The sequence below is a fragment of the Podarcis liolepis genome (genome assembly GCF_965112155.1).
Source record: "Podarcis liolepis genome assembly, chromosome: 7".
NCBI lineage: Eukaryota > Metazoa > Chordata > Lepidosauria > Squamata > Lacertidae > Podarcis > Podarcis liolepis.
The window spans coordinates 91523086-91546914 of record NC_139561.1 but is presented as its reverse complement, the minus strand read 5'-3'; the positions used below and the strand labels follow the sequence as shown (position 1 = coordinate 91546914).

At 49.1% G+C, this 23829-nt stretch overlaps 1 protein-coding gene and 1 long non-coding RNA gene across 7 annotated transcripts in view; both read right to left on the bottom strand.

Moving 5' to 3' along the window:
- The window catches only part of LOC310712949, a 2318697-nt gene that overhangs the window by 1902132 nt on the left and 392736 nt on the right, over positions 1-23829 (bottom strand). The gene's annotated exons all lie outside the window — the stretch shown is intronic.
- The window catches only part of PAK4 (p21 (RAC1) activated kinase 4), an 80180-nt gene that overhangs the window by 22497 nt on the left and 33854 nt on the right, over positions 1-23829 (bottom strand). For all 6 annotated transcript variants that reach the window (XM_083516175.1, XM_083516176.1, XM_083516173.1 and 3 more), the window contains one exon: positions 3033-3256. In XM_083516175.1, the coding sequence (XP_083372301.1) occupies positions 3033-3236 (204 nt within the window). In that variant the 5' untranslated portion in view covers positions 3237-3256. The remainder of the gene's footprint in view (positions 1-3032; positions 3257-23829) is intronic.

Below are 23829 nucleotides of genomic sequence, written 5' to 3'. Positions count from 1 at the left end.
TGTTTAGTTCCCTAAACAAGGCACGTCCCAAATTCTGGGGAGATGGGGCAGGATGACACCAGAAGCAGGGAAAGGTGTGGGTGAGTGGTCAAAGGGAAAGAACGGAAGAAGCTTGGAAGAACAGCCAAGAAAAGGAACAGCCAGCAAGATGGCTCTACTGGAATATTGCAGCTAGGGCATGGGGCAGGGGGAGATTTGAGCTGGCACTTCCTATATACAGTGGTACCTCGGGTTACATACGCTGCGGGTTACATACACTTCAGGTTACAGACTCCGCTAACCCAGAAATAGTGCTTCAGGTTATGAACTTTGCTTCAGCATGAGAACAGAAATCGGGCTTCGGCGGCACGGCAGCAGCAGGAGGCTCCATTAGCTAAAGTGGTGCTTCAGGTTAAGAACAGTTTCAGGTTAAGAACGGACCTCCGGAACAAATTAAGTACTTAACCCAAGGTACCACTGTATATATCTGTTTTTTAACATATCATTTCAACAGTAATTAAACATACTTTTACATCTTATTCAATTTTTTTGACTTCCATCAGTCCTGTCTGAAAATTTTCCAATCTAATCTCTTAGTATGAATTTCTTATTTTCCCTATGACATTTCAATCTCATAATCAATATCTCTATCTTTTTCTACTTTGTAACACTTCGTATATTTCTGCTTCTTGTAGTCCTACTAGCGTAATTTGTTGATTACAGTTGCTCTTCAAATAATTCATATACTTCTTCCAATCTTCTGTGAATCTCTGGTAAATCGCTGGCACTTCCAACAAGGTGGGGCTCTGGCTAAGAGGCAAATTCTCCTGCCAACAGCGCCTCCCAGACCCAAGCAGACCAGTCTCATCAAGCCCCACACCAGGCCGCGGCAGGACTGGAACAACAGGTCTTGGGCTTTTATTCAGACCCAAGCCTTTCCCTCGCTTCTCTCCAGGAAGGCAACACGGGCTGAGTCACCCTCTGCTGAAATTACACAGAGCAGCAGCCTCTGCCGTGACCTGAAAGTCACAAGCCACTTCCTCTGTGGTCAGGGATGCGACAGGACTTCCGCCCCTACCTTGTACTTGGGGACAAGCAGGTGGCGCCTGGACGTGCCAGCAGCCGGCTTATTTAAAAGGACAACATCTACTTTGGGCTTACAAAAATAAACGCAAAAAAACCACCATGCACACGCCATTTCAAAATGCAATATTGTTAGCAGAGCGACCAGGAGATAAACCACATACAAAACACCTGGACACGCAAAAAGGCATTCCGATCAATTTTGGTATGAACGCTGAAGCCTCATGGCCAGGTTCAATGCCATGCAAGCATTCAGACCTAACCAAACGTCATAGAATTGTAGAGTTGGAAGGAACCCCAGGGGTCATCTAGTCCAACCCCCAATCACAGATGAAGAACCCCTGACAGGTGGCCCTCCAACCTCTGCTTAAAAACCTCCCGTGAAGGAGAGCCCACCACTTCCGCCTGCCCTCTACCTGGCAGTACAATGATTTAACTCTTTCCAATACACTTTGCTGTCCTTGAATCCTGCTAGCCCATAGAAAGCCAGACACTGATATCCTAATGCCTAAATAGACGCCTTCTCCATCAGCTAACCCTGACAGGGTTGCCTGTCACTATCTGCTCCTGGCTTGAACTAAAAGCTGAAGCAGGGCTCCCCTTGCTGCCTCCTCGGCTAAGTAAAAAGACAAACACAGGCATTCTCCTTACCGCTAAGGATGTTCATACTGGTAAGCTGTCGAGGGTGGGCTGGCTATCAGGATGAGCCCCAAACCGGCACCCCATAGTACAGGAAGTGCGATAAATCTCTTCCAGGAAAACCAGTCAGCAAACCCCTTCCCCCATCGGACACGAACCTTTAAAAGCTTGCCGGTTTCCAGATCTGGGTGAATCACTGTTGACTTGAGGACACAAACCACGCTGTTTTCAGGATCAAGTTCCTGGCTTGCTAACACGCAGCGCTGTACCAACCCCCCTGCGCCCTCCAGCAGAAGGCATTTCGGCTCCTCCGCCTCAAGCTGAACCTCGTGATGCTTCTGAAAGAGCCAGGCGCTTCTGCCCCCAGAGGCCAACTCAGAGCTGCCTCACACACGCTGCATTTGACCCCTTGCCTGCTGCGCTGGGACTCCACTCCCACGTCCGGATTTTGGCTCTGGCGTTCAGGCCTGGGTGTCCCGCAGCTCCGAAATGTGTCAGGCTTGCGGTCCGCTCTCTCCCCCACCTGCCTCACCCTGGGAGAAAATTTAGCTGAGCTGCAAACTCATTACATACAGGACACATACATCGCCCCATTCCACGAATGGAAGGGGTCGTTCCAGGATCTATGCCTGAACCAAGCAGTCGTTCAAAGACGACATCTCATTTTGCATGCTCGGCAAGGGGAGCCTCTTACGCTACACCCCAGAGATGGGGGTCCAAAACTCCAGTCCCTCCTATATCCAAGCACAGCACAAACGACAGACAGGATACCCGGTGGGTGAGGGTAGCAAACTTCTGACACGGACAGAACTCGGGTCCTACAGAATCCGCTCATTACTTCGTCAGAAAAAAATTCAGGAAGCTGTTCTGATGTTACGTTTAGTCTTGTGAACACACCCCCAAGCCTTCAAGGTTACACTGCAACCGGAATCCGTCCCCCGGCTCAACTCACATGTCCAGGAGTTTTGCCAGATGGCAGCAAACTGCAGCCTTGGGAGAGACGCTGAGTTCTCAAAAACCACTCCAACCTTATGGCTGGTGACAAAGTGGTTGGGTGAAATGACCCCAAGGTTACTTTGAGAGTCTCCTCTAGCGGTTTGAAGCTCTAGGTTCAGGATGTGTGTCGTCCCCCCCCGCCACCGCCCCCTTCTTACACAGCATCAAAAGGTCTACAGATAGCAGCTGTCCACACCAGAGCAGGCTGCAGCTGCAGCTACCAGCTGGCCATTTTGTGGCTTACTCGCTAAGCCACCGCTCAGAAGCACATTCCCCTTCCGAGAGCAACGTATGAAGTTCAGGTCCCACACGAGAGCAAAGCTAGTGCCATCTACCTTCTGAGAGCCAGACTGGACGGCCGTAATGCACACTGGATCCACCAACGGCTTCGGCCGCTTGGCCGACTCCTCGATGATGCCCTGCCATTGCCTTGGCAGCCCTATGAACTTCTGCTCCTGCTGGTCATAGCCGGTGTGGACCCGGTGCTCAAAGTTGGAGGGGGCGGAGATCTCAATGCGCTTCTTCTTCTTGCTGAACATGGTGATGTTGGCTAGCAGACCTGAAAGGAAACACAGAAGGCGGTTTAGGGGGGGAAAAAAGCGAGAGGAAATCATAGGAAAAGAAGAAAACAGGCAAATAAGGGTCAGTATAAAGCTTTGGCTTGAAATCGAAAATGGGCATCAGCTTTGCAGAAACGTCCTACGTATGGGTCAGGCATTCACAGACATATAGCAAACTACAAGGGAGGAGAACTCAAACGCTCTCCTAGGACCAGGCTTCAGAAATGTTGGACTACACCTCCCATCAGCCCCAGCCAGTACAGCGCCTGTAGCCCCAAACATCTGGAAGGTACCAGGCTGGGGAAAGGATGAGCCTCAAGAACCTTCAAGCAAATGAAGCTCTGGCTTGTTGCAGGAGCTGGAAAAACGTCCCAGTCATTCCCTTCCTTTGCTCAAGACTGATAGGTTGCTGGAAACCACAGGAGGGGAGGGGTGCTCTTGTGCCCAAATCCTGCTTGCTGGTTTCTGCACAGGCATTAATTAGGCCACTGCCGGAACAGGATGCTGGACAAATGGGCCATTGGCGTGACCCAGGACACTCTTATGTGCTCTCTCTTCTTTTGTAGTCGCTGCACAATGAAGAAACCGATTAAGGTGCTTGACAAATATTAAGAGAAAAGCAAGGCAAGCCATTGGCATCCAAGCTCAAGTTCCGCAATACCAATCGGCTGTTATCAGTTTGGCCTGTTTGTCCATCTAGTTCTGTACTTTCTCCTCTAGCTGGCGATGGCTCTCCAGGGCCTTGCGCTCAGAGAGAATCATAGAATCCTAGAGTTGGAAGAGACCACAAGGCCATCGAGTCCAACCCCCTGCCAAGCAGGAAACACCATCAGAGCACTCCTGACATATGGTTGTCAAGCCTCTGCTTAAAGACCTCCAAAGGAGGAGACTCCACCACACTCCTTGGCAGCAAATTCCACTGTCAAACAGCTCTGACTGTCAGGAAGTTCTTCCTAAGGTTTAGGTGGAATCTTCTTTCTTGTAGTTTGGATCCATTGCTCCGTGTCCGCTTCTCTGGAGCAGCAGAAAACAACCTTTCTCCCTCCTCTATGTGACATCCTTTTATATATTTGAACATGGCTATCATATCACCCCTTAAGAGGGAGAGGTTTTCCCCGTTACCTGATACTCAGGTCTTTTTAACTGGAGGCTCTGCCAGGGACTGAGCCCCAAACCTATTGCCTACAAAACATGTGCTCTGCACTGATTTATAGTCCCTCCACACGAGAAAGAATAGAGCCACAAGGTCAGTAAGATTCGGGGCAAGACACCTTGCAGGATCACTGCTTCCAATGCCAGCAGCGTAATCAGTGCAAACTTATTCCCAGTCACAACACCGGGAACCCTTGATTCTGGCTACAAAGGACTACAGAGCTGGCTGGCTCTAAACCTTCCTCCAGCGATGAAACCAAAAGCCTTACAAATACATTTGGAGAATCTACTCTTCTGGAGGAAGCAGAGACAACCAAAAAAAGTACACACAACTACATGACAGCAAAGGAACAGCCCAGCACATGGCATGACAGAAGTATTTTTATTTATCTCATTTATTTAAAGCATTTGGTTGCCTTTGTTGACACAAAACGGGATGGAAAAAAGCCTCCTCCAAGGGAAACCTTGGAGATCAATACAGCAGCACATCAAACATTCTCAGAGGGAACTCGAAGATACAAAAGCCACTTAGGAGACGTACAAACAAAGTGTGTTTTGAAATGAGACTTTAGCCACGAGGATAAGGATCGGGTGGATACAAGTAAAGCTCTCTTTAATAGAGTCAGAGCAGGCAATGTGTACAGGTAGTGCTTTAAAAAACCCACAGGACTCCTGATTACATTCCCATGCTTCTTAAAATATCTCTTGGCCACCAGATGCTAGGAATAGGGAGGGGGTGTGGCTCAAGGAGTTTTAAATGTTTGATGTTTTACTGTGTTTTTATATGTGCTGTAAGCCGCCCAGAGTGGCTGGGTGGCGTATAATAATAGTAATAATAATGAGGATAATAATGATAATAATAGTAATAATAATAATAATAATAATAATAATAATTCTCCTGAGGAACTCTGAGAGCCGCCCCTTCCAGAGGCATCTGCCGGGCCACTGCCAGACTCCCCACAGCAAGCCAAATCTATTCTGAAAGTGGGGCAGGATCTTTCTTCTTTGCTCCACATGCCAGCCCAGTCCTTTCCCAGCTTCTGCCCTGCTTTTGCCTGGACGCCCCTGCCTCAGCGCATCCTTGGGGAGAGCCTCCTCCTACTCAGAGAAACAGTTTTGTTTTGACTCATCTGTCCCACAGGTGCCCGAGCCCTCGATGACCCCGGAAAGCATTCCTAAAACTGACTGCAGTCAGAAGCGCTCAGCACTTTGTAGGATCAGATCTATGTCAATCCCGGCTGGCGGCTTAATCGCAAACACAGACACATCCGGTTCTTATTGCACAATGACAGTGGCCTTCTCTTGAACCAGGGCAAGGGAGGAGTTCCAAACCACTTCCAAGAGACTCTGATCAGCGATGATGAAGAGATCATCGCGTCACAACCTTTCCTGCACAATACGGTCGCACCTTATGCATGGGTTGGGTTCCGAGGGTATACCCAAATCCTTGGAGTTGCCCTGCAGCTAGTGGGTGAGGGGCAGAGAGAAATCCCCACACTCCCAGAGACCATGCGCTGAGTGGGCCTTCTCAGCAAACAATGCAGAGAGCTTAAAATAAATAAATAATAATAATAATAATAATAATAATAATAATAATAATAATTTATTATTTATACCCCGCCCATCTGGCTGGGTTTCCCCAGCCACTCTGGGCGGCTTCCAAAAGAATATCAAAATACCATGATACATCAAACATTACCTGTCCTGCTTGCACAGGTAACCCAAGAGGAATCTGTGTGAAAAGAGATTTTATGCTCTCTGACTTACTTGGGGGGGGGGCAAGGCTTGCTCAGTGTGCCAGTTCAAGGAGGCTGGGGTCCTCATGTGAGATCGTACGGAAACACAATGACCTCACAGCAGCATTCCAGAGCCCCTGCGCTGAGTGCGTCTTGCTCCCCAAGCAAGGTGGAGGAGAGCTTAAAAGCTCCTTCTGCACCAGGTAACACCAAGCAGACCTGACACAAAAGAGTTTTTTTGCTTGGATCTAACTTACGCCATTTCAACCAGCCTGCCTTCAATCGCGCCCAGTTGAAATCACACAAATGCACGCAGAGTGCGACTGTGCTGCGCTAGACCCAAAAGCAGAGGGCGACACCGCAGAGAGACCTGAGGAAATCGGATTTTCCTGGGCTGCAAGGAAGCTTTGGCACCAAGGGAGATCTAAGCAGGTCTTCCCGAGCTGCTGTAAATAAGGAAAGGCCTGGCTTGTTTACATCTGTAGGATGGAGCATCCTTGAAAGACAAAGGCAGGACAAGAGAACAGGCAAACATTTTGCTCAAGGCAGACTGAAGAGCACTTGGAATCAGTACAAAGAAGATGGCTGAAGCGGTCAAAATGGTTACGTATTCCTGGTATCTCACCTGCTGATCATCCACTGCCTTCCCTTCAACCAGGCAGCCTCAACTTCAACAGAGATTCAGACTTAATACAACTGACCAGAAGAAGCTGTGGGAGCTATTACCGTATTTTTCGCTCTGTAAGACGCACCAGACCATAGGACGCACCTAGTTTTTGGAGGAGGAAAACAAGAAAAAAAATATTCTGAATCCCAGAAGCCAGAACAGCAAGAGGGATCTGGCTTCTGGGATAGCCTCTTGCTGTCCTGGCTTATGGGATAGCTGTGCGCAGCCTCTCCCGGGCAGTGGGATGAAGGCTCCCCCTGCCCGGAAGAGGCTGCGCGCAGCCAAGGCAGAAGGCTTCCCCAAGAGCCACGCTCCCTTTAAAGAGTGCGCGGAGCGTGTGTGCGGCTCTTGGGGGCTTTTCCCCGAGGAGGGAGAAGGGCAGGCCTTTTCCCTCCTCAGGGAAAAGCCCCCAAGAGCCGCACACACACTCCATGCGGCTCTTTAAAAGGAGCGCTGAGCAGAGCCTCCCGCCTGCATTTACTCCATAAGACACACACACATTTCCCCTTACTTTTTAGGAGGGGAAAAGTGCGTCTTACAGAGCGAAAAATATGGTAAGTGCCTTCCTATTCTGGGTCACACTTCTTTTGATACTAAATCAAGCCACCTTGTGGGTTGCCAGAACAAGGGAGAGCAGGGGCAAAAGTGGGTGCAGCAACATGTGGTTTTTTTTCTCCATCCAGGGAAGAAGAAGAGTTTGAATTTGATATCCCGCCTTTCACTCCCTTTAAGGAGTCTCAAAGCGGCTAACATTCTCCTTTCCCTTCCTCCCCCTCAACAAACACTCTGTGAGGTGAGTGGGGCTGAGAGACTTCAGAGAAGTGTGACTGGCCCAAGGTCACCCAGCAGCTGCAGGTGGAGGAGCGGAGACGCGAACCCGGTTCTCCAGATTACGAGACTACCACTCTTAACCACTACACCACGCTGGCTCTCTAAGTAAGTAAGAGGCATCACCAGAGTTCAGGTCTTAAGCGGCCAGGTTTCCGACAGGGCCCTGGATCATGCAGGATGCGGCGGCTAGGCTGCTGTTGAGAGCTTCTGGTTGAGAACATGTGACTCCACTGTTAAAACAGTGGCTGCCTACCAACTACCGAGCCTCAGGCACCACCTGAACCCTTATATTTCAGCTCAATAGCCAAGATCATCTCCAGCAGTGCCACTGGTGAGGCTCGTTTGACAGCAAGAAACCAAGCCTTTAGTATCACTGGCCCAGTCCTGTGCAACTCTCTGCCACTAGACCAGCGGTTCTCAACCTGTGGGTCCTCAGATGTTGTTGGACTACAACTCCCATCATCCCTGAGCTCTGGCCTTGCTAGCTAGGGGTGATGGGAGTTGTAGTTCAACAACTTCTGGGGACCCACAGGTTGAGAAAGGCTGCACTAGACAGTCATCAGGAGCCTTCTGTGCCAACTTTTGAACGCCTGCTGAAAACTTTTCTATTCTGCCAGGCCTATGCAGCAGTTAAGAATGTATCCTTCCACAATGGGTATTTGATGTCTGATCTTAACCTTTTTATGGTTCTTATTGTATGGTTTTATGTTTTGTTGCTGTAAATCACTTTGAGATAGATAGATATATTATGACACAGCATATATATATATATATATTATATAAATAAACAAACAAAATAAATAAGAAGAGCCTGCTGGGCCAAGGCCAGTGGCCCATTGAGTCTAGCATCCTGTTCTTACAGCAGCCAACTAGATGTCCCAATTCTCTTTTAAATCCATCCAAGTCGGTAGCCATCACTGCCTCCTGGGGCAGTGAGTTCCACAGATTAACAATGTGCTTTGTGAAGAAGGACTTCCTTTTATCTCTCCTGAATAATTGCACATGCTGGCCAGAGTAACCTTATAGAAAACTGGTATTCTAACCCTCCAAGCTCCGGAGGGATTTGCAGTGGGAACCCTGTTCCTTGAGCAATCTCTCTACCCTGGACTGACCCATTATTAAGATGCACTGTAAATGTGAAACACGGCTGGTTTCTCTCTCCATCTATTAAACATGCACTCTGATTCTTAACATCACTTTGATTTCTGGTTTATGAGGGCACTGAGGCAACCCCCTTATCAGATTTCTCAGGCACCGTGTGTGTGTGTGTGTGTGTGTGTGTGTGTGTGTGAAATTCTGCAGGGCAGAAAGTGTTAACTCCTGACCTTCCCAGATCACTTTTTACAACACCGCTCGACCAAAATAAAAGCATGGAGCAGAACGAAAACCAAAGCATGAATGATCTGCCCTGGTTGACATTTTCGCTATCAAGTACAAAGCGAATGCACAGAAGCGGGTCAGATTTTCGTATCACAAAGGAGGGTGGGGAAGTAAGAGGAAGTCTGATCCTGAGCACAAAGGCATCTCAAGACTGCTGCGAAAGATTTCACTGAAGTTCTGCTAGTGCGCGAATTGACTGTGAAGGGGTACAAGGCAGAAAATGGATTCAAATCTCTAATCCACAAAACACGGATCTGGAGTTCATGCCCCTTGCACGTACAAAGATCCCTCCTCTCTCACCCCAACCGAGATTTTAAAGGCCAGAGGGCTTGACCTGCAGGCACCTCTCATCAAAGTCGCCTCAAACCATGTGCTGTTGCAAAAACAGATAAAACTGCAGCCAAAATTCCAGGAAGAAAACTGGTGCCGTCTTGAAATAGAAGCAGCACGACCAGGCAATTTTAAGAATGAAAAGTGTTTTTAATTTCTGAGGCCAAAAGGCAGGATATAAATGATTTTTTAAAACCATTGGGACCTTACAACAAAATACTGCAGTATGGAATGCCTCTGTTCAGGGCCCCAGCCACTCCAGTCTATCCTCCATTATTTATTTAGGGAGGAACGCACTTGTGTCCAATTCAAGATATATTGCATTCTTTTAATTTATCCAGTGAAGTCTATGGGAAGCTCCCTGGGGACGCTGAGAAACAGCTTCTCAGTGTGAACCAGGAAGTAACCTATGGCTCTTTCTATCCATACGAAACATATGCACCATCTCTATACCACTGCATTTTAGCCCCCAGCTGTCCACCATGCAGTTGTCCGGTCCTTTCCTTATCAATCTCTCAACATCCTGTGCCACTTGAGTTATGAGGGTCGTTTTGAGTACCACTCCTATAAATTAATTTTTCTCTGTAGTCTTTTTGTACTTGTGTATACCTTGGGGTTAGGGACGTGGGTGGCGCTGTGGGTCGAACCACAGAGCCTAGGGCTTGCTGACCAGCAGTTCGAATCCCCATGACGGGGTGAGCTCCCGCTGCTCAGTCCCTGCTCCTGCCAACCTCGCAGTTCGAAAGCGCAAAGTGCAAGTAGATAAATAGGTACCGCTCTGGCAGGAAGGTAAACGGCGTTTTCGTGCACTGCTCTGGTTCACCAGAAGCAGCTTAGTCATGCTGGCCACATGACCTGGAAGCTGTACGCTGCCTCCCTCGGCCAGTAAAGCGAGATGAGCGCCGCAAGCCCAGAGTCGTCCGCAACTGGACCTAACGGTCAGGAGTCCCTTTACCTTTATACCTTGGGGTTACCCACAAGTCTGCAGGCACTTCTCTCACAATGTGGGCATTGTGGTTTTGGGTACATAAGGCACAAGACTCCAGCCAGTGTAACGCAGGATAAACACAACCTCTCCCCTCTTCCTTCCATTTTGTGTTGAGTGGCCTGAGACAGGAAAACCATCTTTCAAACTGAGAGACCGGGTTTGACACACTGAACAGGTCAAGGTGGGATCTTCTGCAGGGTCAGTGTGGAAATGCGGTTGAAACGAGCAGGGCAGGTTTGGCAGAGTGCCTGATCCCAAAGCTGGGAAGGATCAGGAGTGACCTGGCATTGCCACCTCTGTGACTCCGATGCCCAGGTTGCCAGTGGCAACACACTGGCATCTAGCCAGCGGGAACAGTTCTGAGCCAGCCACTTTGCGATTCATGCAGGAACCATCTGGCGGACCTGCTCTGGATCTGAACTGGTGACCTACAAAAAGTTTGCAGAAGCCTTTGATCCCCTTAGCGGATCCTTCAAGAGAAACCTCAGGCTTCCTTGGCGGGGCTGGAGATATGCCACGACCCCAGATGCACTGCTGGATCCAATTGGCTGCAGGGATGTCACCCCTTAAGCCAATTAAGGTACGTCGCAGCCGCCACGTAACATACCTGTGCCATACCTGCAAACCATGTTTCTCAGTCACAGCCTGGCAAATTAGAAATGAACTAATCACGGGTCCAGATGACGTCTACCTGAGAGCTCTTAAAAGAATTCACATGCAGAATTGCTGGTGTAAAACTGCCAATAGCATGATGGCGTTCTACAAATATTTGGTGTAACCACGAGGAGTAATGTGTTTTTGTTCTGGTTGCCAGACCTCAAAAGGGAAGTTGTGGAGCTGGAAAAGATTCAGAAAAGGGCAACCAAAACGATCAAGGGGGCGAAGCAACGCCCATCTGAGGAAAGGTCACAACATTTGGAGCGGGGACATAATATTAAAACCCAACAGGGTCATCCAAGGAAGCTGAATACTGAAAGATTCAGGGCAGACAAAAGACAGTGGTACCTCTGGATACAAATGGGATCCGTTCCGGAGCTCCGTTCGCATCCTGAAGTAAACACAACCCGCGTCTGCGCATATGCGGGTCGCGATTCGCTGCTTCTGCGCATGATGGTATTTCGACCATCTGTGCATGTGCGAGCGGCGCAACCCGGAAGTAACGCGTTCCGTTACTTGCCACAGAGCACAACCCGAAAGCGCTCAACCTGAAGCAGCTTCAACTTGAGATATGACTGTAAAGCACTTCTTCCCTTGGACAAGTTAAAAAGGGGATAAGACCAATTCATGGAGGACTGCTTCTCACGGTCCCTCTTTCCCTTTCAGTCATGAACAAGGGGAGGGCACCCAAAGGTTCTGATTTTAAGTCTGCAGCAAAACTTTCCCACAAAGGAAGAAGCGGCTCGTTTTCCTAAGGACAAATCATGTCTTGCCCTTGTGCCTGAAGTGAGCCTCTGGGTAGGTAGCCCTCTCTTTGACCCCATGTTACAAGTTAAATAGAGGGCATATGGCTAGCTGAACATCAGAAGAGGTTGCTGGATCAGGCCAATGGCCCATCTAGTCCAGCATCCTGTTCTCACAGTGGCCAACCAGATGCCTGTGGGAAACTTGCAAGCAGGCTCTGAGCACAAGAGTAGTCCTCCTCCTCCTCCTCCTCCTCCTGTACCTTCTTGGAACTTGGATAAAGGGAACAGGCCTGTGAATTACAGTGGTGCCCCGCAAGACGAACGCCTCGTGAGACGAAAAACTCGCAAGACGAAAGGTTTTTTCGTTTTCGAGTTGCTTCGCAAGACGAATTTCCCTATGGGCTTGCTTCGCAAAATGAAGCTTGCCCCCGCACCCCGGACCTCTTTTGAAGCAAGGGGCGGCGGGGAGAAGATCGCTTCTCCCCGTTGCCAGCCCCGCAATCTCCGGGGACAGAGGGGAAGGCGCGCGTGCGCCTTCCCCTCTGTCCCCGGACCCCTTTTGAACCAAGGGGCGGCAACGGGGAGAAGCGATCTTCTCCCCTCAGCCCCTTGCTTCAAAAGAGGGGACAGAGGGGACAGTCCCCGGACCCCTTTTGAACCAAGGGGCGGCAACGGTGCCCCTTCCCTTGCTTTAAACAGGTCCGGGGACAGAGGGGAAGGCGCGCGGCGCTTCCCCTCTGTCCCCGGACGGTCTCCATAGGAACGCATTGATTGATTTTCAATGCATTCCTATGGGAAACCGTGCTTCGCAAGACGAAAAACTCGCAAGAAGAAAAAACTTGTGGAACGAATTAATTTCGTCTTGCGAGGCACCACTGTATTGCATTGGAGAATGAAGCATAAAGTGGTACCTCCAGTTGTGGACGGGATCCGTTCCAGAGCTCTGGTCGGATCCCAAGGTTTGCGCAACCCAAGAAGCCTGTTCTGTGCACAGTGCGATAGAGCGCTTCTGCACATGTGTGCATGGCGAAACCCAGAAATATATTTCTGGGTTTGCCTCGTGCGTATCCCAAAGGATAAGTAACAAGAGGGGCACGTAAGTCGAGGTACCACTGTAATAGGAAGCAGCAGGAACTGCAGCAAGACCAAAAGGTTACCACGCTGGGCATCACGCTGATTTACTATCTCCTGATGATACAGGACTGGGGTGAAGAACAGATCTTCATCAAAGTTGAAGGCGGCCGGCAAACTTTCCAACCCAAAGAGATGGTTCTTCCAACTTCCCGCACAGCTGAAGAAACACCCCTTGGAATCAACAGCTTGCAATGCTTTATTAGCTGGCCAGCTAAGATATAATTCCATGTGCTTTTTGCCTCTTGCTCTGCAGAACCAACAACCTCACCTTGCTACCCGGAAGCAAGCACACCCGAATTGCCAATATCCTGTAATTGGCAGTCTTGAGGATATTGCTAATCAGAGCAAGAATATGGGCACTTAATCCATATTAACAAACAATAACAATTTCATTAGGAGGATGTTTGTTTGGGGCCTGCCCATAATCTGTCCAGGTTGCCAGACGGGCACCACCCATCCACAGGTCTGGAGGAGGCCCATGTCCCTGGCTCGGCCAAGCCTTTTGATGCGAGCACCAAAGGTGTCAGCAGTCTTGTACAGGAACAAATGCTAGACATTTGAGGCTGGTCCCTAGAAACGTCCTGAACATTCCAGACTGGCAACTGCTGATCCCAGAGCCAAATCCAGATCCTGGAATAGCACCAGTTGTTTTACACTCCCTGTTGCGAAGGGGTGGCGGTGGCAATAGGCCTAGAGGGCACCCTCCACTTTGCAGGATGGTGAGGGAGACCTGGCTCACTATATCTCTCCCCCACCTCAAGCGGATCTCCTGCAAAATTAGATGCAGATGGGGGCGAACAAACACTCTGCCAGAGAATGAAAATTCAGAAATCTTCACCAACAGAACAGCCAGGTTGTGCATCTCGAAGAAAAGGTGCAAATTAAGCCAATTAGCAAATTAAGTTAAACCGGCATAATTTCCTCGGCTTCTACTAGCCACTGGGGTGGGGAAGACCTATCCTAATCCTCAGTTTCTTAACTGGAAAGTCTCACCTCTGGCTACTGAATCATCCCCAGACATATTAGTGACCCCTGAAATTTGCTGCCCTCCGACAAATATCAATGTATGCGCTAGAACAGCTAGCAGGATGGCAACCATATATTCTCACAGAGAAATATGAAAGAACAGGGGAGCGGATGAGTCTTGTTAAAAGATGCCTTTTTGTGCACGCTACAGCCATTTTGCTTCCTGGGTTGCTAAATTAAAGAATGCATATGGGATAAAAGCCTTCCAAGTGGAGTCAGTAACCACTTCCTCCTCCTATTTCTGTGCAGCCGCCGTCCAGTTTCCAATGACACATTACAGCAGGAACAGCCACTAAACAGCAGAAGGCTTGCAAAAGCTGCTTTGAAGACAGCACCAACTCGATCTCCGAGGGCTGAGCTTGCACTTCTCAGGTCCCTTGTGCTTCTTCTGTGGCATTCTGCTTTTTCCACACCCTGAAAACCACCAGAATCATAAAGCGCTTCCCTGACAAAGAGCTCCCAAGCCATGTCTCTCCAACGCTCCTTCCATCCAGCGCAGCCCAAGAGCTAAGACAGCCCACTGTGCAGCTAACTCTCAGCCAAAGCCAACTCCCAGCTTCACTCCTGCTCTCCTCTTTAACTTGTGGCGTGAAGAATTTGATGCCTTAAATTGTCCCAGAAAACAAGAAACAGTGCTATCTCTGAACCGCAGCAGAGGAGTAGTGTCTCTTCAACAAACAGCACAATCTTCACCAGGTCTACTAAGAACTAAGTCCTACTGAATTCAATGGGGCTTACTCTCAGGTAAGCGGAGTTAGGATTGCAACCTTAGGCTCTAAGAAGTGCCAAAGCTGCCCAACTGCAGCCCGACAGCAAGACCACAAAGAGGAATACTATACCAGCTTTCGGCCGAACACAGATCTTCACCTGGCAAAAAGAGGTGACAAACTCCAGACCACGCCGGTTGCAACTTCTAAGAGATAGAGCATCTCAGCCACCCGAGAAAGATGCACACCCTCCTTCCCTTCCCTGGTAATGATTATGGGAGCACAGCTCAAGAATTTCCAGGCCGCGTTTAGTCACAGCTAAGGAAGAAGAAACTACAAAGAGGATTGCAGAGAAGTTTCGCTACCGAGAGATCTGGACAAACCCAGGGGGAAAAAAGGCTCTCAGTGTTACTGGTGCTGAACAAAGCAGGGAAGATGCAGCCAGACTTACAATCCCATTCCTCCTCGTGAGACTTCATCTTGGTTTGCTCGGCGCTCCTCCACAGGCTGCAGCGTCAAAATGGGAGTAACCAAGACTAAGCTCCTGTTTATGACTTTTTGGCCCATCCTCTGTTCAATTAAATGGCTGGTGACCCCTCCCTTCTCCTCAGTCCATTGGCTGGGTGGAAGTTTCCTTACATCTGCTGCTTGGAAGCACAAACCCTGCCAGGCGTCTCAAGGGCCACTCCCAGAGACCACCAAAGAGCTCAGAAGCCTCTTGCACACACCTTAAAGAAGTGTTTCCCAGGCCCAGAATCAACACCAAGGGGTTACATGATCCGTTTTGTACCTTGCAAAAATAATGCATCCCTACTAGCTTCCAGGCTCCGCTCAGCCCTGATGTGGCAAAAATGTCTTTGGGCTGAACACATGTCCCTTTCTGCACCCCAACCTCAATTCAACAGAACACGACCACCTTTGCCCTTGTTCTTAAAATCACTAGCACTGGCATAGCACAGTGCACATTTGGGACAGTGAAATTACAGGGGGGGGGGTTGCTAAGAAGCAGAGGGTGGGTACTGAAGTAATTATCAGAATTTGAAAAGTTGGCATCACTGGATCAACTGTGTTGAATTAATTAAACTAAGCAGTTTTAATAGGATTTTTAACAAATGTGCAATTAATTGTCTGCGTTTTGAATTTTTTGTGTCATTATCTTTCTTAGTGGGTCATGCATAATATTTTTTTAATACAGTAGGGTAGTAAGGGGCCCTGGGGAGGAGTTTATGGAACCAAGGAGGCGGGGCCCCGAAATGGGAACTGCTGGCACGTAGGGAAAAGAGTACAGCGAAGGCACCTACCTGTTGTCAACATACCGCATCAGCTCCTACTTTTTAAAAAAACAGCCTTCCCCAACTTGGTGCCCTCCAGATGGTTTGGACTGCAGCTCCCATCTTCATCAGCCAGCACAGCTGTGGTGGCTGGACCAATGGGAGTCGAGAGTGCAGAACATCAGGAGGACTCCAGGTTGGGGAAGACTTGATGCAGAAGTTTCCTGCTGACAGTGACTGTTGTCCTGCTGGCCAGAGGCATTCCCCCACCCCAACACACACACACACACACACACACACAGAGAGAGAGAGAGAGAGAGAGAGAGAGAGAGAGAGAGAGAGAATAGCAGCCGCTCCCAGTATGGAGTGCAAAAAGGGAAATCCAGAAGCAAACAGGGAACCATTACAGCAGGAGGATTAAGTGGAGCTTCCTCTTTGGTAGTGGTTACTGATTACTGCAGTGTAGAGCCCGATAAATGCAGTTACTCAAAGAGAAGGTAACTGCAAATATCCTCACAGTATTGTTGGCTTTTACTTCTGTGCCCGTTTTAATTTTAGATCTAACATTACACGTTCTTGCATTTTACGGTTTAAACCTCTGTCCTGTGAGCCGCCCAGGGAGCTTTGGCTCTTGGGCAGAACAGAAACGGAAACATATGCCTACATTTGCAATGGGGACCTTACATGAAGCTGCTGTCCACAAATGCAAAGCACTACATCTATCTAGGCCTGAACTGTCTGCTCTGAAGAGCAGCAGATCTCCATGATCCCAAAGCGAGGGAGAACTTCCTAGTTCTGCTCACCAAGTACCTCTTGGATGGAGCATGCTCTGGATTAGACATGGGGCCTTCTGCATGCACCGGAACTGGGATGTGGGTCTTGCCAGCGGAGTCAAGGGAGCATTCTTAGGCTTTCCTAATACTCTAAGCAGCCTAGAGTTGGGGAGGGGTGTGCGCAGAAGACAACTGCAGGTAACTTCACTTTCCCCCAGAGCTGGGCAACGGAGGGAATATTATTTATTGTGTCTGTCAGTCACTTTAAGTAAACAGAAAGCCTCAAAGCACAGCAAAAGACCAAGTACACAAGCTGACCACAACTCAGCAAATCACTATTTCTAACGTTTTCTACCTGTCCTTCAAACTTAGCCAACACCTCTCTCAGCACCTTGCAATTAAAATAACCTGTTTACATGAATGAGACATGAGCACCCAGGATCAAAGAGAAATTAGCCAGTGTGGTGTAGCGGTTTGTGTGTTGAAGTGGGACATGGTTGTAAAGGTAAAGGTAAAGGGACCCCTGACCATTAGGTCCAGTCGTGGCCGATTCTGGGGTTGCGGCGCTCATCTCACTTTACTGGCTGAGGGAGCCGGCGTACAGCTTCCAGGTCATGTGGCCAGCATGACTAACCGTTTACCTTCCCGCCGTTTACCTTCCCGCCAGAGTGGTACCTATTTATCTACTTGCACTTTGACGTGCTTTCGAACTGCTAGGTTGGCAGGAGCAGGGACCGGGCAACGGGAGCTCACCCTGTTGCGGGGTTTCGAACCGCCGACCTTCTGATCGGCAAGTCCTAGGCTCTGTGGTTTAACCCACAGCGCCACCCGCATCCCTTGGGACATGGTTGACCAGGGTTCAAATCCCCTGTCGGCCATGAAGCTCTCACCGGGTGACGCTGGGCCATTCACACTGCCTCTCGCCTAACCTACCTCACAGGGTTGTTGTGGGGATTAAAGGAGGGCGAGAGCCATGTACGTCACTCTTGAGCTTCTGGGAGAAGGAAGTGGGATAGAAAGGGAATGAATAAATAACAAGTAGCCACAAACTAAAAATATTAGCTGTGTGCAACCCCCACAATGTTACTTGCCCAGGGGCTTCAGCGAGACCTACCTGGTGCTGCCCATGCCTGCAGCACTCCTCTTGAACCCGTTCACACACACACACACCCAATATCTGGTCATGTGACCACCATTTGGGCCCAATGAAAATTGCTCTACTGGCCCCCTGTTGACCCGGACAAATGGCAAAGGGAAAACATCGCTTGGGGGCCCCTTTGTACTGTGGGAAAAGCCAGGAAGGAACCAAACCACTACCCTTTAAGGAGTGTATTAGCAATTTCACACCATTTGCATGGCGTTCCCCACATGTGCTGTCTAAACAAAGGCAGAATTGTATCTGGAAGTGAAAGGAAGCCTTCGGCCACTCCTGCCACAAGATCAACATATGAAGCATGAGGGGGAGAGACAAAGACAAGTCTATTATCTGTTTGCATGCCCAGCCCACCTCTCTTATAACCCTTCCGCCGCCACACGCTCCCCGATGTTTCTGCGCATCATTCTGGAGGGGTGACCTAATGTAACAAAGCCATCCAGGATCGGAAAGGGGTGTCCTCCCTTCTCCCGCCCCTCCGGCCCATCCCAGTCGATTGGAAGAGGATCCATGAGGGAATCTGGCCTGGTGGAGCTCCACAGAAGAGCTCTGGGTACGTTTGCCCTCAAGTCCCACCGCTGGCTGACCCCAGCAGATCACAAGACTTGCTTTGGAAACATGCTTATGTGGGTCTTTACGAGAAGAACTAACTAGCACTTAATCCACACCCATGCTTCAGAAACATAGCATTTATTTGCTGCCTTTGTGGAAAGTGGGCTGGTTCCCGTTTCCCTGGCTTTTCCGCCTGCCTGTGCACTAGGAGCAGGGATGGATCTTGCTGGACTGCAGTTCCCATAATCCCCGACCACTGGCCACTTTGGCTGGGGCCAATGGAAATCAGAGTTCAGCAACTTGTGAATAGCTGTGATTCCTGCACTGCAGGGGGTTGGACTAGATGGCCCTTGGGGCTCCCTTCCAACCCTACAAATCTATCATTCTAGAGCTGATATTGTTTACGGCACTATTGCAAAGGAGCTCTGTTTTCCTCTTCAGTCCACCTTGAGGAGGCATAGGCAAACTCAGCCCTCCAGATGTTTTGGGACTACAACTCCCATCATCCCTGACCACTGGTCCTGTTAGCTAGGGGTGATGGGAGTTGTAGTCCCAAAACAGCTGGAGGGCCGAGTTTGCCTGTGCCTGATCTTGAGCATATTCTTCCCTTTGAAGTTGAGGCACCCAGTATCATGGTGATGTCAGGTGACTGGCAGGTGGACAGACCCACCCACCCGTCAAAAGTGGGTCAGGGTTAGGGGAAATCAGGATCCACCCTGTAGCCCAGGTTTGCCTATGTGATTTAAGATTAAAGCTCCAGGCAAAATCAGATCCCTCCACTCTCCACTTTCGGAGGAGCCCAGCCCTCATAGGAATTCCACAAAAGGAGCAGGAGAGAATTGTATCAGAAATGCCCGGAGGCTGATGAAAATGTAGATTGCCAGAGCCTGTGGGAAGAGGACAGTAACATACCCAGGCAATGGCCAGTGTGAAGGAAAATTCCTCCTGACTCCAGGTGCTGATGGGTCAGAAAATGCAATAAACTACATTATAAAATGGAATTTTTTTAAAAAAAAGCTTAACTAAAAGAAATGCAATAATATTTTCGGTCTCCAGGTGATGCTGGAAATATCCCAATCACTGAATTCCTTTGACACATTCAGTGTGCTTTGCAATCCTGATGAGATTTACTCCTGCATTGACTCTGATGTTCCGATCATTAAAAAGGGAGAAATTCTCCAAGTTTTCCACCAAAAGAAGGAGACACACAGTTTCTACTGCAGAAAAAGTCGGCTGGAATTTAAACCATTAATGGGGGTAATGGGAGAAGGAGGAAAAGTCTAACCACCACTGAAAAAGTTGATTCTGGAAACTGAGATGTAGTCTATCTCTTGCTCAGACAGACAAGATTGCCATGGGTACAGCAGGGGCTAGAATACCATTTTCATTTTTGTCTATAGTCAAGCCATATATAAATTTTATGAAATACAGTGGTACCTCGGGTTAAGTACTTCATTCGTTCCGGAGGTCCGTTCTTAACCTGAAACTGTTCTTAACCTGAAGCACCACTTCAGCTAATGGGGCCTCCTGCTGCACGACCCCCAGAGCACAATTTCTGTTCTCATCCTGAAGCAAAGTTCTTAACCCGAGGTACTATTTCTGGGTTAGTAGAGTCTGTAACCTGAAGTGTATGTAACCTGAAGCGTATGTAACCCGAGGTACCACTGTAAATAAATGCTCAGTGAGGTCCTTCCTATTTTTGATTCAAATGAAGAAGCAAGTCTGGTCTGAAAAAGGCAGCCAGAAGATCCCCTACTGAAAAGGTAGCTGCTGTTGCATTTATATCCCACCTTTTTCTCCTTGGAGCTCAAGTACAGTGGTGCCCCTCAAGACGAATGCCTCGCAAGACGGAAAACTCGCTAGACGAAAGAGTTTTCCGTTTTGGAGGTGCTTCGCAAAACGAATCTCCTATGGGCTTGCTTCGCAAGACGACAATGTCTTGCGAGTTCCTGCGGGGGTTTTTCCCTTCCCCCCTTTTTCTAAGCCGCTAAGCCGCTTATCAGCTGATCCGATAAGCCGATAAGCTGCTAAAAGCCGCTAATAGTGCTAATCCGCTAATCCGTCAATGGGCTTGCTTCGCAAGACGAAAAAACCGCTAGGCGAAGAGAATCACAGAACGGATTCTTTTCGTCTTGCGAGGCACCACTGTACCGTATTTTTCACTCTATAGGACGCACCCAACCATAGGACACACCTCGTTTTAGAGGGGGAGAACAAGGGGAAAAAATTATCCTCCTCTCTGCTCAGCGCCCCTTCAGCGAAGCGGCAGGAGAAACGGAGCCCCTTCCATTTCTCCTCCCGCTTCGCTGAAGGGGCGCTGCGCAGAGAGGGGGAGATTATTTTCTTGTTCTCCCCCTCTAAAACAAGGTGCGCTCACCCAAAGCCTCCAGAGCACAGTGGGAGTTCCCGCTGTGCTTTGGAGGCTTCAGGCAGCTACCTTGGAAGCCTGGAGAGCGAGAGGGGTTGGTGCGCACTGACCCCTCTTGCTCTCCAGGCTTCAGTGAAGGCAACCTGAAGCCTCTGGAGCGCGGCGGGAGTTCCCGCTGGGCTCCGGAGGCTTCGGGTTCCTTTTGACCTGCTCATTGGGGCTGGCGGGGGGAAGCGCTGCTTTCCCCCACTGCCAGCCTCAAAGATCCCTGAAGCCTGCGGAGCGCAGCAGGAACTCGCGCTACGCTCCGAAGTCTTTAGGCGGCTATCGCTGAAGCCTGGAGAGCGAGAGGGGCCAGTGTGCACCAATGCCTCTTGCTCACCAGGCTTCAGCGAAAGCAGCGTGACGCCTCCGGAGCGCGGAGGGAGCGCTCCCTCTGCGCTTCGGAGGCTTCGCGTTGCTATCGCTGAAGCCAAGGAGCCTGCATTCGCGCCATAGGACGCACACACATTTCCCCTTAATTTTGGGAGCTATAGAGCGAAAAATACGGTACTTCTGCCATTACAGTGGTACCTTGGTTTACAAATTTAATCCACTCCAGAAGTCCATTCTTAAACCAAAACCGTTCTTAAACCAAGGTGCGCTTTCCCTAATGAGGCGTCCGCCCGCCGGTGCCCTTCTACCGTGCGGATTCCGTTCTTAGACCGAGGTAAAGTTCGCAAACTGGGACACTGCTTCCAGTTTTGCGGAGTTCATAAACCGAATCGTTCGTAAACAGAACTGCTCTTAAACCGAGCTACCACTGTACCTGGTACCTAGTGAATATGGGTTAGCCGATAGCGATCCTCCCAGAACATAAGGTAAAAATAATTAATTTAGAATATTTTTACTCCGCCTCACTCATCTTACTTGTTGCATTTTATTATTCTATGACTTAAAGAGATATTTTTGACATACTGTAAAACAATTTTCTTGCTGTGCAATGAAAACATATTGTTGTTGTTGTTGGCATCCGTCTGTCTTGAGAGACAACGGAGTGCGCCTCTGGGGGTGAAGTCAAACTGCTGCGTTAGCAGCACTGAAATGACTTCCCCAGGGTGCAAGCCTGGGCAGTGTGTCTGGAGGTCCTGGGCTGCCCAGATGACAAGACCCCCCCCCCAGCCTCACTCATGGGGTCCAAAGGAAAGCAGAGCAGTGCGTTTGGCACCAGTTTGGCTGCAGGAGTTGCCGGAAGGAGGAGTACAAGGCGCCATTCCAACTGTCTTTTGAGGAAATCCAGCAAAATGTTAACACTACACAGCAGGGACAAAAAGACCTCATTAAATGGTCAAACAAAAAACTCCCCTTTCCAGGTTTTGCACCCTCTCGAAAAGGGCCAGCCTCACTGGGGAGGTCAATCCGCAGCCTCAGATCAATTACAGTGGTACCTCAGGTTAAGAACTTAATTCGTTCTGGAGGTCCGTTCTTAACCTGAAGCTGTTCTTAACCTGAGGTACCACTTTAGCTAATGGGGCATCCCGCTGCTGCCTCGCCGCTGGAGCACGATTTCTGTTCTCATCCTGAAGCAAAGTTCTTAACCCAAGGTTCTATTTCTGGGTTAGTGGAGTCTGTAACCTGAAGTGTCTGTAACTTGAAGCGTCTGTAACCTGAGGTACCACTGCACAACCCCCGTTGCATTCAAAGCCATAAGTATCAGAAGCCATTCAACGCCCCCTTGCTACAGAGGAAGCCATGAAAACTGTACGGAAGTGAAGAACTTTAACTCCCAGAATAACTTCAGCAGCAATCTTCATGGCTGAGCAGTTTTTAATGGGATGCACATAGCCGAATCCCAATACATTTAAGCAACTAAAGAGCAATTGCCACCCAGTTTCCAGAGATGGGGGGGAGGGGGGAGGTTAAGTTCAGAGCTAACGCTTTTTTCACTTTTGCCACCTCTGCAAAGGGACCTACATGTTTGCTGAAGGAGAGGAGAAGGTTAAATTACTCTCCAAGGGCCTACCCCCCCCCCCTCACTAGCCACATCCACCAACCTTAACCTAGGTCAAATTCCCTTTATCTCCCTGCCTTGTTTAATTAGTCAGCCATAAACCAACACTTTTTCAGGGCCCTGGATAAGCAGAGGAGCAGAGCAAGAACGCCTACGTCCACTAGCACACACCAGCACACACCCAGCAGTTAAGATCTTGCCACTGGCTGAAAATATAACCACCACCTTAAAAAAAAAAAATCAGACAGAGAGAGGGAAACTGGAAGAGACTGACAAAACTAGTTTCTTCGGGATCAGATATAAACTGGTTCTGTGGTGCAGCTTTTTAAAAAGAAGTTGGAACACTGTGTATTTGTACGGCTGAGTTACAACAACAGCGTCAACACACAGGCATTGTGCGAAAAGGAGTCGAAGACCATCTGCGGAGATAAACCCCTACTGGGCATGCAACCATGTTGTTTTAGAAACTTTTGCCGGCCCCTGAAATTAACATGTTCTCAACACCTATGGGAACTGCTTTAGAGCAAGGAGGAACTCGGGCCCACCTGGGTCAGTGCTGCCTTGTCTACAAGAAGCAGAAGTGGCTTTCCAGGGATCAGGTGGGATCTTTCACAGTTCTATGGAGACTGATTATGGGACCTTCCACACACAAAGCATATAGCAGGGGTCAGCAAACTTTTTCAGCAGGGGGCCGTTCGACTGTCCCTCAGACCTTGTGAGGGGCCAGACTATATTGGGGGGGGGACGACAAAAAGTGAACGAATTCCTGTGCCCCACAAATAACCCAGAGATGCATTTTAAATAAAAGCACACATTCTACTCATGTAAAAACACGCTGATTCCCGGACCGCCCGTGGGCCGGATTTAGATGGTGATTGGGCCGGATCCGGCCCCCGGGCCTTAGTTTGCCTACCCATGGCATATAGTCTACACCTAGAGATGCGAAAATCCTCTTCTGGAATGAGTGAAATGCTATTATTATTAGTAGCAGTAGTAGCAGTAGTAGCAGTAGTAGCAGTAGTAGCAGTAATAGTATACTGTCCTATACCAGCATTTCTCAGAGTGGTTCACAAGATAAAATCACAATATAAAAACACAAAATACAAAATCA